The sequence below is a fragment of the Vidua macroura genome, chromosome 14 (assembly GCF_024509145.1).
Source record: "Vidua macroura isolate BioBank_ID:100142 chromosome 14, ASM2450914v1, whole genome shotgun sequence".
In the NCBI taxonomy this organism is placed as follows: domain Eukaryota; kingdom Metazoa; phylum Chordata; class Aves; order Passeriformes; family Viduidae; genus Vidua; species Vidua macroura.
Genome location: NC_071584.1, coordinates 12534195 through 12548886, shown reverse-complemented (window position 1 = coordinate 12548886; position 14692 = coordinate 12534195). Strand labels below are relative to the sequence as shown.

Here is a 14692-nt window from a genome sequence, read left to right as displayed (position 1 = left end):
ACTGGCAGCTGTAGATAAAACCCAGTAAATGACCACGGTGCTCCCCCTGGTGACAACAGAAGGGCCGAGGTACCTGCCTGAGAATCAGCACCGTGCTGACACACTCCAGCATCAGCCACTGCAATAAATCCTCCTCCTTCGAGAAACTTAGTAGCAATAGTGCAGTTGTTTCCCCTGAAGTAGGATCAGAAGGACTCTAACGCCACGATGAATTATCATGCTTTAGCTTCAGGAATGTGTTCTACATTATCAGAAATAAGTTCTTACACCAGTGATACTGCCAGGTGTAAGTCACCACACCATGGAGGAAAAGCATGAAATGAGATTTCAGAACAGAAATGTGGATTTGGATTTATGTTTATATTTGATTTCAACACTAGAGAAACAATTTGCAATGGAAATGTTCCAGAAGAAGGTGAAAAAAGGTTTTCTAGCCAGGAGGGCATGGGATCTTTAGGAACATATACAAAGGATCTCAGGAAACCAAACTGTAACTAGTTTTGTACTGGAAAATGTTTGGGTGAAGTGTACAGTTCAGGCCAGTATAGTAGAAGTGGGTTGCAGACAGCAAGCCCATAGCCAATGACACCTTTCCCTGTCAATTAAGTAAAGCAAGCTTATCAACTGGTTTTGCTTCATTCAGCTTGTGCCTGAATAGTGATCAGCCATCAAATGAGACTTTCTCAATGCAGTGAAACTGGCTACACTTGAGAGAGAAATGAAGAAACGCTTAAGGATGGCTAATAAGAGATTCATAACATCATTGGTTGTGCCCATGTAACCCTGGTGACAGGCAGCTGCTTGCCAGCAGATCAGACCCACCTGTGCAACTGGTACCCTGATAATGAACTGCTGCACAGACTGGCAAGGTTCTGGGAGTCAGAGAGTGTAAGCATCAGCTTCCCTGCAGCTCCTGGCTGCTGTTCAAGGAGACATCAGCCCTCACAACAAGACAGCATCCCAGTGGGTCAAGGTCCTTGGAAACATTTCAATTTGTTTTTTGTTGCAAAACATTCCACACTGTCACCTACATTTGGGTGAAAACAGAAAAAGCACACAAGCAGGCTGCTCAGGTGAAGGCATAGCACCACAAGAGCAAGAGCTTCTACACTTCTGTTCACAACAGTTAAAGATCTCTTACAGTTTGAAAAGACTTGCTGTGATAGGCAGCATTTTTCACCCTGTCCTTCTCCGTCCCTTGACATCTACAGAAATTGGGATAGGAACCTTGGTCAGTTTTAACTTCTGCCAGTGTTCGATGAGAATCAACTCCCAGAAGTGTTTGATGAGCCATAGCCAAGGCAAAGAAGGCAGTTTTAGATCCCTGAGATGCTGCAGGAAACTTTCTGCATGCTGAGGAATACATGTGTATGCCAGCTATCATCTTCTCAGGTTTTCAGGATTTTTTTACTGGATTCCAAAGGGAAAAAGGAGGTTTTGCAATATTACACTTCAAACTTCAGTATTGCAGAAGGCAAATTTTGTTCAGGGACACAACTTCTACAAGCTGGCAAATGTCCTCACTCTTGCCTATTCAAAGACTGCCATGTCCTTGCTGGTGCTGAGCATACATATAAAAATACCTCTGGCACAGGAATCAAAACAAAGGACAGACAGCTTTAAGTACGTGACCTTGGGTTATATAATTCACAGCAATTAATTGCTTCCCTATGAAACAATTTTTGTCAGATTTTGCAGTTAACAAACCCCTTTAGCTAAGAGGGGACAAGTTTGCTTTCTGCCACCAAGAACAGTTAAGATGTGCCACTTTATTTGTACTTTATGCCTGAAGAGTGACTTCACAGGTCCTGTATATGAATTCCCCTGCTCTGAAGAAGACACCACATAATTTCATAAGAATATCTTTGCTATATCATTAATTTTAATTCCAACCTGTACTTCAATATGCACATAACTATTTTCAAATACAATGAAAACTTGAATTCAACAGCATCAGAGCTTTCAGTAAATCCTTCACAACTTCAGAAAAATCTCTATAAACATTGTGTAAAGTAGATACAGAATGTACAGAGAACGGTTTTCTATACAAAAGTGCATTTTAGCAATACAATTAGCAGAGAACCTGGGGGGAAAAAAACCTCAATTTAAGCAATACCATATACTCTAATCTATACCCTCATCTCTCCCTCCCACAAAAAGAAAAAAAAAATCAACCCCCCACCTTCCCCTTACTTTGGTTATTAACTATATTCAAGGCTTCCATATTACATTTTTTTTTTTTACAATAGAGAATTTATTTGTAATTTGGAAGTGTTTTAAAGTTAGCCAGATGAGAGAGAATGCTAATATGATTCATCAGAGTTAACAGTCAAAATAGACAAACTTTGAATATTACATAGATTTGCTCTTGATAGATTAACAAACTAATCTTTGCAATCCTCAAATGGACAACTGTTGACTTTTCTGTGCCCAAGAATTGCAAGATCAGTAAGCTTAAGAAAATTAAACCAATAAATCTAACAACATCTGCCATGAAAATCTGGCTTATATGAATGAACTTTAAAAGCTCCCAAAACAGTCAGGTTTATTAATATTTATAGACCAATGCATCAACTGATTTCAAAGTTGAAAGAGTGTTAGGAGAAAAGAAATGGCTTCAGGCCATTCAGCATAGATGAACAGCAAATATTACAATTTTTATTCTTCTGTATTGTGTATGATGTAAATGCATGTAAGTAAGTTCAAGCAGGTTGGTTGGTTTGTTTTCTCCCCAGAGAATGATCTTCACAGGTTTCAAACCACAATATGAGAACTAAAATTTGAGCCCAGGAAAGTCTTACAAAGACTTTTCCTGCTCTTCCAAGTAAGCACCCCATACTGAGCACATGGTAACCATCTTTTTATCAGCTTCCCAGATTAAAAAAAATAGGTATTTGAACAAAAGAAGACATTAGATACACAGAAATCAGCCAAGTTTCTCAGGCAGCTTTCTTCCTCATATTTAAAATCATATTAGAAAATAATGTTCTCTCTTGTTTACAGTCCTATTGCAATCAGACTTTCAGTGCTCCTTCTAAGCCTTTTAAGCGAAAAAGTTACCATGGAAGCAAACTGTTGTCATTACAAAATGTAAATTGTTTATATCCACATTGCAGTGGGGACAAAGTTCCTACAGACACAGTTTCAGTACAATGAAGCCATGTAACTGTGAGCTTTTTAGCTTTTTCCTGTGTGTCTCTGTGTTGCTTTTAAGCTTGACATTTTTCCTCTATTAATAAAAAGCAGGGATTTTATTTAATTTTTTAAGGAAAAACCACAATAACGATGCATTATTTTAGCCATCTGTTACTGTTCTTTATCAGAACCCAGGAGTTACACCTGTAGCCACAAAGGCCAAAACTTAAATCAGTAAGACCAGATTTCACTGACATTCCAACTGTTTGACTATTACCACAGGTATTTCACAGAAATTAATAGATTCAGATTGGAAAAGTCCTTTTAGGATCATCAATTCCAACCCTAAATCTAACACTGCCAAGCCCACCACTAAACCATGTCTAAGTGCCACATTTACATGTCTTTTAAAACCACCATGGATGGGGTCTTCCTGAGTAAACATTGAGCATGCTGCAGGGAAAAACATGAATCTGACAAGAAACCTCCCCCCACCACAAAATGAGTGTGTCACTGGAATGACAGAGGATGAGAAAGAAAAAGGAAAAAAAACCCCAAATGTGTAGAAGTATGTGAGTACTCCTGAATCCCACAGTCACTTCGGGCCTGATTCTCTGAGATCAGGGAAAGACAACATTATATCTCTGAGTACTTGCAAAGAACATTCAAGGTAAGCAAGATGTTATTCTGCATTCTTACCAGAACATTCAGAGTTTTGTATTCTTTGTATTCTTATGAGCATCCTGGATCTATGAGATCACAGAGCTACAAATTATTAGTATGGAATCCCTGGAAATCCACTCTCTTCTATCATTTTAACTGTCACACACATGACTGAAGTACCTGCTGGAGACAACACAGCACAATCAGCTATTCTGGCACCCAGGACCTTTTTGTCCAATGTAACAGATGAGCAACTGGACCCATCTAATCACTTAGAATAATTTATACTTACATGCTCACACTATGATGGAAATACTATCCTCCCTCACTTCATGATCTCTGGAAGCTAGTAGACAGGTGACCAGAATGAACTGTACCTCATCAAAATGATGGGGTCTTCTCTCAACAAAACCCTGAGGCATTTTAAACTCTGAATAACTGCTGAAACAGAATAAAGTGACACACTTCCATGCTCCACCACACTGAGATATTGCACCTTTCTTACAATTCACTTCAGAATTTCAATTCTCTACAGTACAAAGTGTGCATTTTTCTTCAGGAAAAAAAATTCAATCACATTTCAATGTCACTGCAGAAAATAAAGGTTGTAGTGAACTGTGACAGTGTACACATGGTGAAGTATTTCATGATGAATTCATCCATTACCATGGAAGAGTTTAACAACCAGACCCTGAAATTAGCCAAATTGATAGCAATTGAATTTTATCTTCCATACAAGATCTTTAAAAGAAGCTCCAGATTTAAGTCAATCTAAATTCTCAATAAAGTGTATACTGTTAAGAAGTTTTCAGTATTGATTATACAGGAAGGAGGCATCAATCAGCAATGGCACAGTACAAGCAAATACTGACAGGTCACAGATGTGACACTTGTGGTAAGTGGACAGATAACTGGCCATATGGGATAGCTAATATGAGCTTAAAGTGACATTACTTGGTTTTTAGTCAGTCAATGGCCAAGCCTGGGGACCTGCTGTAGAGCAGCATTAAGTTCAAACATATTACTTTGACTATGGACCTTATTTATTTCTTATCAAAACCCTTTCAGAGGCCATTGTTCAGATAATTTACTGGTCAGTTTATTTTGAAGCTAAAAGGAATGCCACTTCTGAAAGGAAAATATTTCAGCTGTCAGGGCTAGTAAATCTGTGCAGGACATGGAACATTAATGTCAGTAATCCTAAAGCTGATCATGCATTCTGCAGGATTGGGCTATATCCAGCAATTACAGACACCTAAACTGTTAAACTCCTTAATTAAAGAGCAAAATTAAAGTAATGAAGCATCAGCATAATAAAAAATTATTTCCTAAACTCAGAACTCAAAAATACTTTTATACACTTTTAAATTTCACATTAAAATTTAGAACTATCATTTTTATCTCAGCCATGGGGGGAAGCAGTTCTATAAAAGTAGTTCCAAGATAAAGACTAAAATCAGCTTAAAGATTGTCAGAATGAAGAAAAAGGTTGAAATTACTACCACTTCCCTACCTGAAAGCTCCAATTTTACCTAACTGTCTTATCATGAGAAATTTCAAAAGCGGATAGACAACAAAAGGAGAATTCTGATACGTGTCATGGTGTAACGACCCACACAGAAGACAACCTCAGCTAAACATACAATTTGAAAAGTACAGCTGCATTAATTAAGTTCTCCTGTCAGTAATATGAATCAAATAGATTTAGATATGCTTCTGGGGAAGAAAACCACTGAAGTTGTGTGCCACTTGTTTGCACTTCTGTTTCCAGTAGTGTTTTTAACTATTTTAAGTAGTGTCCTTGACAACTTAATTGCAGAGTAGTGTATTTTCAATGCATAAATGTATTTTTATTGGAATCTTTTCACAGAAATACTAGGGATGTACTGGTGAACCATTAGTAACAATCCTAAGATACTGAGCAGCAAAATAACCTTCTGAAGACTAAGCCTGCAATTATTTTGAGGGATTTTTTAAAATTTTAGTTGGTTCCTAAGAACTACATTATCAAGCAGTATTTGCATTACAGATTCTCTGCATTAGATGTCCTGCTTCTTGTTTTCTGTGTAGTTTGAGTTAAATCACAACTTCTAGAAAAGTATCAACAGTACTTTGATTTTGTACAAACCAAGAGTAAAGCTGAAGAAAGCCCCATGGAGCAAAAGATTTTTCCTCACGCTAAACAATCTTCCTAATAATGGGAAAGGAAGACAGAAAAAGTCAAGTGTAATACTAACTCAAAGCTGGAAAAAAACTAAAAAAGCTGAAGCATAGTAATGCATGCTTTGTGTCATCCAAAAGCACCCCTAGACTTACGTGCAAGTAAGTTAGCGTGTTAGCCAAGTTCAAATTCCCTTAAAATCACAGCTATTCGCAGCTTTTCAGAAGATGGGTAGGTTTCTGAATTCTTTGTTGCAAAATTAGTCTCAAAAAGCTGAAGTTACTCAATACTTAGACCTTCTTAGCAAAATTACACTTGAGAAAAGATCTGGTTTGTATTGTTAATACTAATCAAAATTTGGTCAAGAAATATATGTAAACAATAAGGATAATACATTTAAGGCTTAGAAAGAACACTGATAAATTCACCCCTGTCACATTAAAACATCCACATCTCCTTCATGGTCCTCCTCAGTCACTTTTAAAGACAGCACTTCTTCATTAAGAAATAATCCACTCAGTCTTTCCTTACGAGCTTGTCTTTGTTCTTTCAGCTGTCTCTTCCGTAAGGCCTTTTGCTGGAGTTTCCGTTGCTTGGAACGTTTCTGTCAAAATACAGAAGGGACAAAACATAAGATTTTGTTCTGTAAATTAGAAAAAACACCTCTAAAGCTGGCAAATATAAATTAAACTCTAAAATAACATCTGCTCTGAAAAATAACAAATACGAATTCTCAGCGGTGGTGTAAACATTGATCCAAAATCATACCTAAAATTCAAATATCAAGACCATTGACCACAACTGAATTCTGAGGCACAACATTAACCTGTGATGTTGCATAGTCAAGTCTTCAATTGGAGGAATCTTTATTGCTGGAGAAGTCTTACAGTCTTACATTAACAAAACCAAGATGCTGAAGAGCAAGAAAGAACTGCTCCTCTCCTTCACACTTGAAATTTCAATTATGGGGACAGGAGTGCCACAGTTCTACTTTAAATGAAACATGCTTCAGAGAGTCCCTTCTCACCAAGGAATCTCATGAGACATGCTCAAAAAATAAAGATTCAAAAAGCTTGATGAAACTTTTAGTTGAGAAAAAAAAAAACAATCACAGGTGTCTCTACTGTCCAGAAATTATGCCTAGATTAGGGTGATAATTCTTAAACAAATTTTTTTTAAGTTATATGTATAAGCCCTTATTCAAGCCCACTCAACTTATCCTAAACAAAAACAATTAGAATATCTACTACATACAAACACCAGGCTTTCGGTTAGAAGTGATGGGAAGAGCACAAGTTTAAACTCCTTATGGTCATTGGCTTCGAGATAACTCAGTTACTCTGTTCCTTCAGGACAAACATCCCAGGTAAGATCCCATGAGCAAGCTTCAGCAGTTAAGACAGCTTAATTAATACAGATATAGATAACTAGAAAGTTTACTTTAGAATCCCGGATTCTTTCTGCAGCACTTGTGGACAAATTGCTGTCGCTGTGCGCTCGACTCATGTTGGCACTGGAGTTTGACACGGAGTTGGCAACGCTGGAGCCACTGCTGCTGGCTGAGCTGACCATGCTGGCACTGCTGCTGCTGGCACTGGCCCCACTCACACCACTGGTACTTGCACAGCTGTAGCTGCTCCTTTTCCAGCTCTCTCTTGCAGACCTCTGGCGAGGTCCGTGTTCCTTGATGTAGTTTCTCACCTTTAGAACAGAGGCAGCAAAATTACTATAGTCTGATAAATGCTGCACTGAGATACTCCTTTTCGTGGGATAAACACAATCTGACTATTAATAACGATTAAGTTATTAGGTCAGTTCAGTCAGGCTTTCAAAACATGTTCTTGTGGCTGCATAAATCCCAAGCCATCTCGAGTCACCCAGAGAACTTATCTATGTTAACATTTCGCTAGGGAAGGAAGAAAAATATGTAGCAAGGGCTGGGGGGTTCTTGTCTCTTCTGCCTGACAGGTTTGTGACTGTGTAACAATATGTTATTATTTTAACACCAAACAAGAATATCAGTCAAGTTCAACTGAATTAAGCAGTTTACTTAATGTATCAAACCCCTTTATTTTACTAGGTATACTCAAATAAAAGTCTGTATAAATAAGGAAGCACTTTTCTACTTTAAGATGACACTTATAAAATGTTTGAAATATGAAACAGACCAAGCCCATAAAAGCAGTGAATGTTTTCCATTTTCAATTTTCTCTTCATCATTATCAGTGCAACACTGAGGAGTTCAGCTTGTATGGACACAGCACCTCTCCCCAGCAACACATCTCAATAATTCAATGACTGAGAAAACAGTAGAATGTATCTACCCTATCAGCCAGGCACCCTTCTTGGTTAGAATTTGCATCTTGGAACATCTTTAAAATGCATTATTATCTATCCCTTTCTACATGAAATTCCCCAGTGAATTCCAATCTTTTGGAGTTTTAAATGCTAGTTTACATTCAGTGAGCAAATGAAGACTCTCAGCTAGCTGATGGTCATGAAGTGGAGTACAGTGCCATAAGCAGCACCAGGTCCACAACATAACTCATTACACACTCACCAGCCCTGGCCTAACACACAGTGAGAATATACAAAAATATGCTTTTGAACTCTATTTTCTGTCACTGACAGTATAGTGCTCCAGTGTCTCTCTCTATATGTAATGATTATGCATAAAAATTGATCACAAAGTCCGTAAGATTTTGAAAGATATAATCAGATGCTGAAACCCTGAAGTCAAATGTACAAACCTTAACTCACCTGTTTCAGTTTTTCATCTGTGAGACAGTTCAATTCAATAATGAATTCACTATCTGTAGGTGAGATCTGAGCAGTAGGATCAATAATTTTAATAATATCAAGTTGCTCTCGAAGGCCCATCTCTGTACTGACTTTGCGACTCAAATATTCAATATATTCAACCTAGGACCCAAAGAAAGGCAGTTCATTTTGAAGTATTATTGATTCTAAATGAGAGACAGAAAAAAGAAAGAACTGACAGAATAAAACATGTTGAAATATTTGGCTCTAGCCTTGAGTATCCTTAAAAACTTAGGGTGAAAACCTGAGTAGGCATTAAACTGCCTCCTATAGATCCAAAGGACAAGGTTTAGTTTTAAGAATCAAATAGTACTGCACAGGTCTGCATTTACACCTACAGCAAACAGGATGGCCTTTAAGTTGTGTCTTTTAATTGGAAGTTCTTCTGTACATTGCAGTTCTCACATAGGAAAAAAGTCACCTGTTCATCATTTGTCATTGCACTCCATGGAAGCTCATCAAGATTCCTATGCTTGTTTTTCTTTTTGGGAAGCAGACAGGGAGAGCTTGGAATACTCGGTATAACATCTGAAAGCACATCACTCCCACTTGCAATGTCGCTGCCAGGCAACTTGTAACATGCAAAAGGAAGAACAAAGCTTTAGAATAGAGTAGGCAGATTGTAAATTATTCTAACACTATTAACAATTCAAAACATACAATCAAATTAGCAAAGCATTTATTATCTTTGTACTTTAACAAACTCTTTTTAATTACTCATAAACCTGCAATACTCCCTTGAATCTTCCCGCAAACAACAAGTGCAGCAAACTCAATTCTGTACTTATCAATCCTCTTTAAAAATTTGTGTTTAAGAAAACAGCAGATTGAAGTCACATTTCAACTATTTCCCTTCTCCATCAGTGGAAACTGTCCATTACAATCCACACTTAGATCTAAACCTCCCATTTTGGAGCATAAGTCTAGTTTAAGGAAGATAATTTTAAAGTAGGTCTATAATTCCTACCAAACTCCATAATTACACAAGAAAATTCAATTAAAATCACTGTCATTTGCCTGGAAGCAACTGAGAACTTCAGCTAGCTACATTTATACAACTGATACGTGATTTCTGAATGCACTTCCAGTAAAGTGGGACAGCTGGATTACTTGTGCTCAGATTCTGCCAGATAACACCATAAAGAGCTACAGAAAAGTCTTTCCAAAATCCTACAAATCAAATCAAGTAAATCTCTTGAGAGAAGCTTGTTTTAAAAAACAAAGAGTAATAAAAAAGCTGGTTACCAATCAAACATACTGTCAGCTAGCTAAGGCATAGGAAATGGCTTAGTTTCAAAACAATTGCCAAGTTTATCAGGCAATTGAAATTTCACAATTCAATAAAGCTCTGGATCTTTGGGATCCAACCTGACCTGTTCCTACAGCCTGCATTATACACACACAGTTGTAACTTCAATGATATAACATACACTGAGACCAGCAGATGAACTAAACCAGTAAGAAATTCAAAGCTGATCTCAGTACACATCTCAAGTTCACTTGCATCTTCTAGAACAGGATTTGAGCTTTCTTGAAATCAGTTTTCAGTTCCTATACTGTCCTTACAAGACTCTCTACATGCTCTGACTAAGCTTTATGACAAAATTTTAAAGTATTCCCCAATAAATTCTGAAGCCCTGTGTCACCTATTTCAAAGTTAAGTATACATTCATAGTTGATTTAAGTCTTTAACCTAAAAGTCAATTTAGGTCTATAATACATTAAAAATGCATATCACATGTGAAAAACTGCTGAACAGAGAAGACTATCACAAACTAGAAATACCCAATGAGGACTGCATCCAGCACAGACTTGGGAAAAAGATGTGATTCACTTTCCCATTCTGGTGAGACAACATGAGCTCTGATGTCTTACTGGCATAGAAAAAGATAAGATAGAAATAAGCTATGGCAAGAGTGTGTACACTTTACCTAGAAAGTATGAGTAGGACCAGATATCTATAATCAGATTCATTAGGAGGGCAGATCCTCAGTACAAAGGGTTTAAGCTCATGACTACAAGAAACACACGCTGGTCCCTAAAACCAAACGACCATAATACATAAGCAACCTTCTTTGGAGAGCTGACTTTCAGTCTCCCCTCCTGATTAAGGAGGTTGGAATAAAATGAAACAAAATATTTTTTTCTATTGTTCAAGATTCAGATATGTGCTCCTATGTTCAGTAGTTACAAAGAAACAAGTGCTGAGGTCACTTGGTTTGTTCAGAAGAAGAGGAGGCTGAGGGGAGACTTCATAGCTGTCTACAGCTTCCTCAAGAGGGGAAGAGGAGTGGGAGGCAGCAATCTCTCCTCTCTGCTGACCAGAAACAGGACACAATGGAACAGCAGGATGCCAGGTCAGGGGAAGTTAAAGTTAGGCATCAGGAAAAGGTTCTTCCCCCAGAGGCTGGTCGGGAAGCGGAACAGGCTCCCCAGGGCAGTGGTCACAGCACCAAGCCTGACAGAGTTCAAGGAGTGTTTGGGCAACACTCTCAGACAAAGGGTGTAATTCCTGGGCTTGTCCTGTGCAGGACCAGGAGCTGGACTTCAGTGATCCTTGTGGGTCCCTTCCAACTCAGGATATTCTTTTCTATCACTTTTCAACTACAGCTAAATCCAGCATGCAATAGTCTACACAAAATCTTACACTTCCAGTGGAACCAGTTTACCTGCCACTCAAACTCGCTGTCTGACCAATCCCAGTATGTGCTGATAGAAGAGGAGACATCACTGCAGACACTGCCCTCGGGGAACAGATCAAAAGAGGTGAACTCCTGGTCATCCAGCAGAGAGTAACAATCATCCTGATCCCCCACGGACACGGATGAGAACAACTCCTCGCTGCACTCCGAGCTGGCCACGCTCGTCCCACAAGATGTCAAGTTCCACCTGCAAAACAGGACAACACAATTAGAGAACAGCAAACCTTGGCATCATGTGTCCTAAGAAATTCCTTTAAGCCTTGTTAAACTACCTCCACTTTGCTACTCAGTGATAATATACATTGATTTTATTGAAATAAGTAATTATTATGTAAACTGAAGTATTCTATTTTTAAGCATTTTTAAAAGTACACCAACAACACCAAAGGGAACACAGTGTTACAAATATCAAGGCAAAAATCCAGTTATAAAATTACACCTTTATTTTCATATATTACCAGTTTCTACCCCAGAACTACAACTCCTGTAGCATGGAAATTGACCCTTTTTTGCTGCTGGTTGGGTGTGGTGCTGATCTAGAAATAAAATTTTCCATGTATTGGGATATTTAAACTTCCATATAAACTGGAATAAACAGAACTAAGTAATTAATCAATTTGACTTCAGGACAAATAGAAGTAAAGAAGAAATTTCAGGTTGATACTCCGCCACAAAATTAAGGCTTAATAAGGAAACACATTATGGATCACAACTCTGAATGTCAAAAACATTGGACATGCTATTGGAATGAGACAGTGCAGGATGGGGAAGTGACCTGTGTGAAAATGATACCATGCCAAATCTAAACTCTTTTTTCGCCCCATTATAAAGCTAGTTGAAGTTGTTGCTAAAGGAAAGCTATTGAGAACTCAAATATCACAGAACAGATTTTTTACTCTAATGAGAGTAAGCCAGAATGTAACAAGCTCATGAAATCAGTCTCCATATCTGGAACTTATTTTACATATTGGAGAAAAGTAGGTCGAGACAAATATGAGTCAGCACAGCACTGCAATATGTCCAAAACAATTTGAAAAGGGCTTCTAAAATGCACCACACAAACCCACACAATCAACTCCTGTTCCATCAGCCTGTCCATTTCAGCCTGGCTAACTAGAAAACACTCTTCTATCCAACTGAGCTATCCTATCACTAGAAAGGCTGGTCCTCAATCTCATTAAGCTGCATACCAGGCTGGCTAAATATGTTTGTGATGGATTCACTCCCACATCTACTTGGCCAGATGTGTATTTATCCAATGTTAAAGACCTTTCCAAAACTTTCCTTGCAGCAGATTCGGGAGCTCTTGCCCTGCCTCCCTTTCTGCATCCCCTATAGATGTGCAATGCCTTGCTGGTACAGACGGTTGTGGCCAGGGCAATCCATTGGTAATGAGCAGAACAAGACTGAGGTGACACAGCACATTACTCAACATGAATACAGTTTCAGAATCCATGAAATAATAATGAAATTAGAGATAGAGTGGACAAAGTTCCAAGACATATCAAAACAAAGGACGAGGTACAGGGGCTCTAGCACCAACAAACCACACAGATCCTCCAGGTACAGGCAGTCAGCCTCACCTTCTCATGGCTGGGGGCTGCTGTGCTCCCTGGGGTGAACTGGACTAACAACAAACGGGAACTACATTAAAATTCCTCCTAACTTCAAAAAACAGAAAGCCCCACGTGAACACCACGGATTGAGCTGCACATCTGAAATGGCTTAATCAGTTCAAGACTGGGCATGTCCTTCTCCAGAGAAGTCAAACAACCCCTCGAGATGCCTGGGTAACAAACCTGAGCAACACACTTGGGAAGGCAACACAGAGAAATGTACAAAATAAATTAAATGCAAATTTGGTGACTATCACACATTTATTTACAGATATTCTAAGAATATATCATACTGCTCATGTCTTATGACTTAAGAACTATGTTATGAAAGTGTATCATGTTCGATCAAGGCTCTTCATGCTGAATCATTTAAGAACGTATAATTAAGAGTTCACCCTTTTGAATGACACTTTTAAAGTGCAGTTCCCATGACGTAATACAAATTCACTCTTCATAATTGTGTCACAGAAATACTAATAACCCATAAAAGAATCTTGCAAGACTGGAACAGGAATGTTGGAGACATGTATGTTGGAGACTGAAATCTCATAGAGTATTCTCAAAGAAAGTTATTGCTATATTCAAGCTTAATACTACGTATTAACAGAATTAGGTTCTTAGGAAAGCAGGACTGTGATTTTGATTTTAGGAACACAACTGGAATTTCTTTGCAGAGCTGTATTTGCACTTCTACAAATTACAGGCAGAATAATTTGCCCTTAATTAGTAGCATGGGGTGGAAATGTTTCTGCAGGAGACAGTGCAGTCACCAAGCCACCTAACTCATTCTGAATCTCTAAAGGTCTGCCTGGTGTCCATGCAAGGCCTTTAAGTCTTATAAACACACCATTCTGTAGCTGCCTACAGCCCTCAAAAATCCAAAATCTCGAAAATTAAGAAAGTCGGAATGAGGCTAGGAGCATCCTTATCCAAGTGGAAAGTCTCCCTGCCCAGGGCAGGGGAGTTGGAACTAGATGACCTTTAAGGTCCCTTCCAAACGAAACCATTCTGTGATTCTATGAAAAAACACATCTTATAAAACCGACCCAGCTCACACTGTCAACTGATACGTGATGAGCCGAACCCAGACTCAGCCAAGGGGAAGGGAAACCGAGCAGGACGTGCGGCGGACACGCGGGGCACCTGCAGCCCGGCCATGCCCGCCCCGCCCCGGGCAGCAGCAGGGGAAGGATGCGCGGCCCTGTCAGGGGCGGCCCCGGCCCCGCCGCGACCCCCGCGCCGCCCGCCCCGGCCCTCAGCATCGCCCGGCCCGGCCGCCCCGAGCCGCTGAGCGGACCTGTTGGAGTGGAAGCGGTGCAGAGGGTCGGTGCGGTGGCAGGAGGAGAGCTGGCAGCCGAAATCGCTGACGTCCAGGCAGCCCTCCTCGCTCAGGCTCAAGCTGCCGCCCCGCGGCGGGTGCTGGTGCGAGAGCAGCGGGCACGGCTCCTCGGGGGTCAGGAACTTCTCGTACGGCTCCTCGGTCATGGCGGCGGGCGCGAGGGCGGCGGGAGCGCCTCAGGCAGCGGCGGGAGCGCCTCGGGCACACGGAGTCGGCGGCGCCGCCATCGGCGGCCGGTCCCGGGACGCGCCGCGCT

General features: G+C 39.7%; 1 protein-coding gene across 3 annotated transcripts; it reads right to left on the bottom strand.

The window, feature by feature from the left end:
• Window positions 1-1860: 1860 nt before the first annotated feature.
• On the bottom strand, window positions 1861-14655 carry FAM199X (family with sequence similarity 199, X-linked). Of its 3 annotated transcripts, XR_008439346.1 has the most exons (8): window positions 14395-14655; window positions 11449-11668; window positions 9201-9350; window positions 8720-8881; window positions 7400-7660; window positions 6491-6563; window positions 4091-4239; window positions 1861-3981 (listed from the first exon to the last, which is right to left on the bottom strand). XR_008439346.1 is itself a non-coding variant. In XM_053990023.1 (7 exons), the coding sequence occupies exons 1-7, from the start codon at window positions 14580-14582 to the stop codon at window positions 4145-4147; spliced, it is 1149 nt and encodes a 382-aa protein (XP_053845998.1). In that variant the 5' UTR covers window positions 14583-14655; the 3' UTR covers window positions 1861-4144. The 3 variants fall into 3 exon arrangements, 2 of the variants coding, with proteins under 2 accessions (XP_053845998.1, XP_053845997.1); XM_053990023.1 differs by having other exon boundaries at window positions 1861-4239; XM_053990022.1 differs by lacking the exon at window positions 1861-3981 and having other exon boundaries at window positions 4150-6563.
• Window positions 14656-14692: the final 37 nt, after the last annotated feature.

Bases quoted from the DNA above. Each gene is read 5' to 3' on its own strand.
- FAM199X (XM_053990022.1), bottom strand. From the start codon at position 14,582: ATGACCGAGGAGCCGTACGAGAAGTTCCTGACCCCCGAGGAGCCGTGC. The intron at 11,669-14,394 runs GTCCGCTCAGCG...CCTGTTTTGCAG, and splicing joins CACCGCTTCCACTCCAACAG to GTGGAACTTGACATCTTGTG. The intron at 6,564-7,399 runs GTAAACTTTCTA...GTATTTTGACAG, and splicing joins AAAGAATCCGGGATTCTAAA to AAACGTTCCAAGCAACGGAA.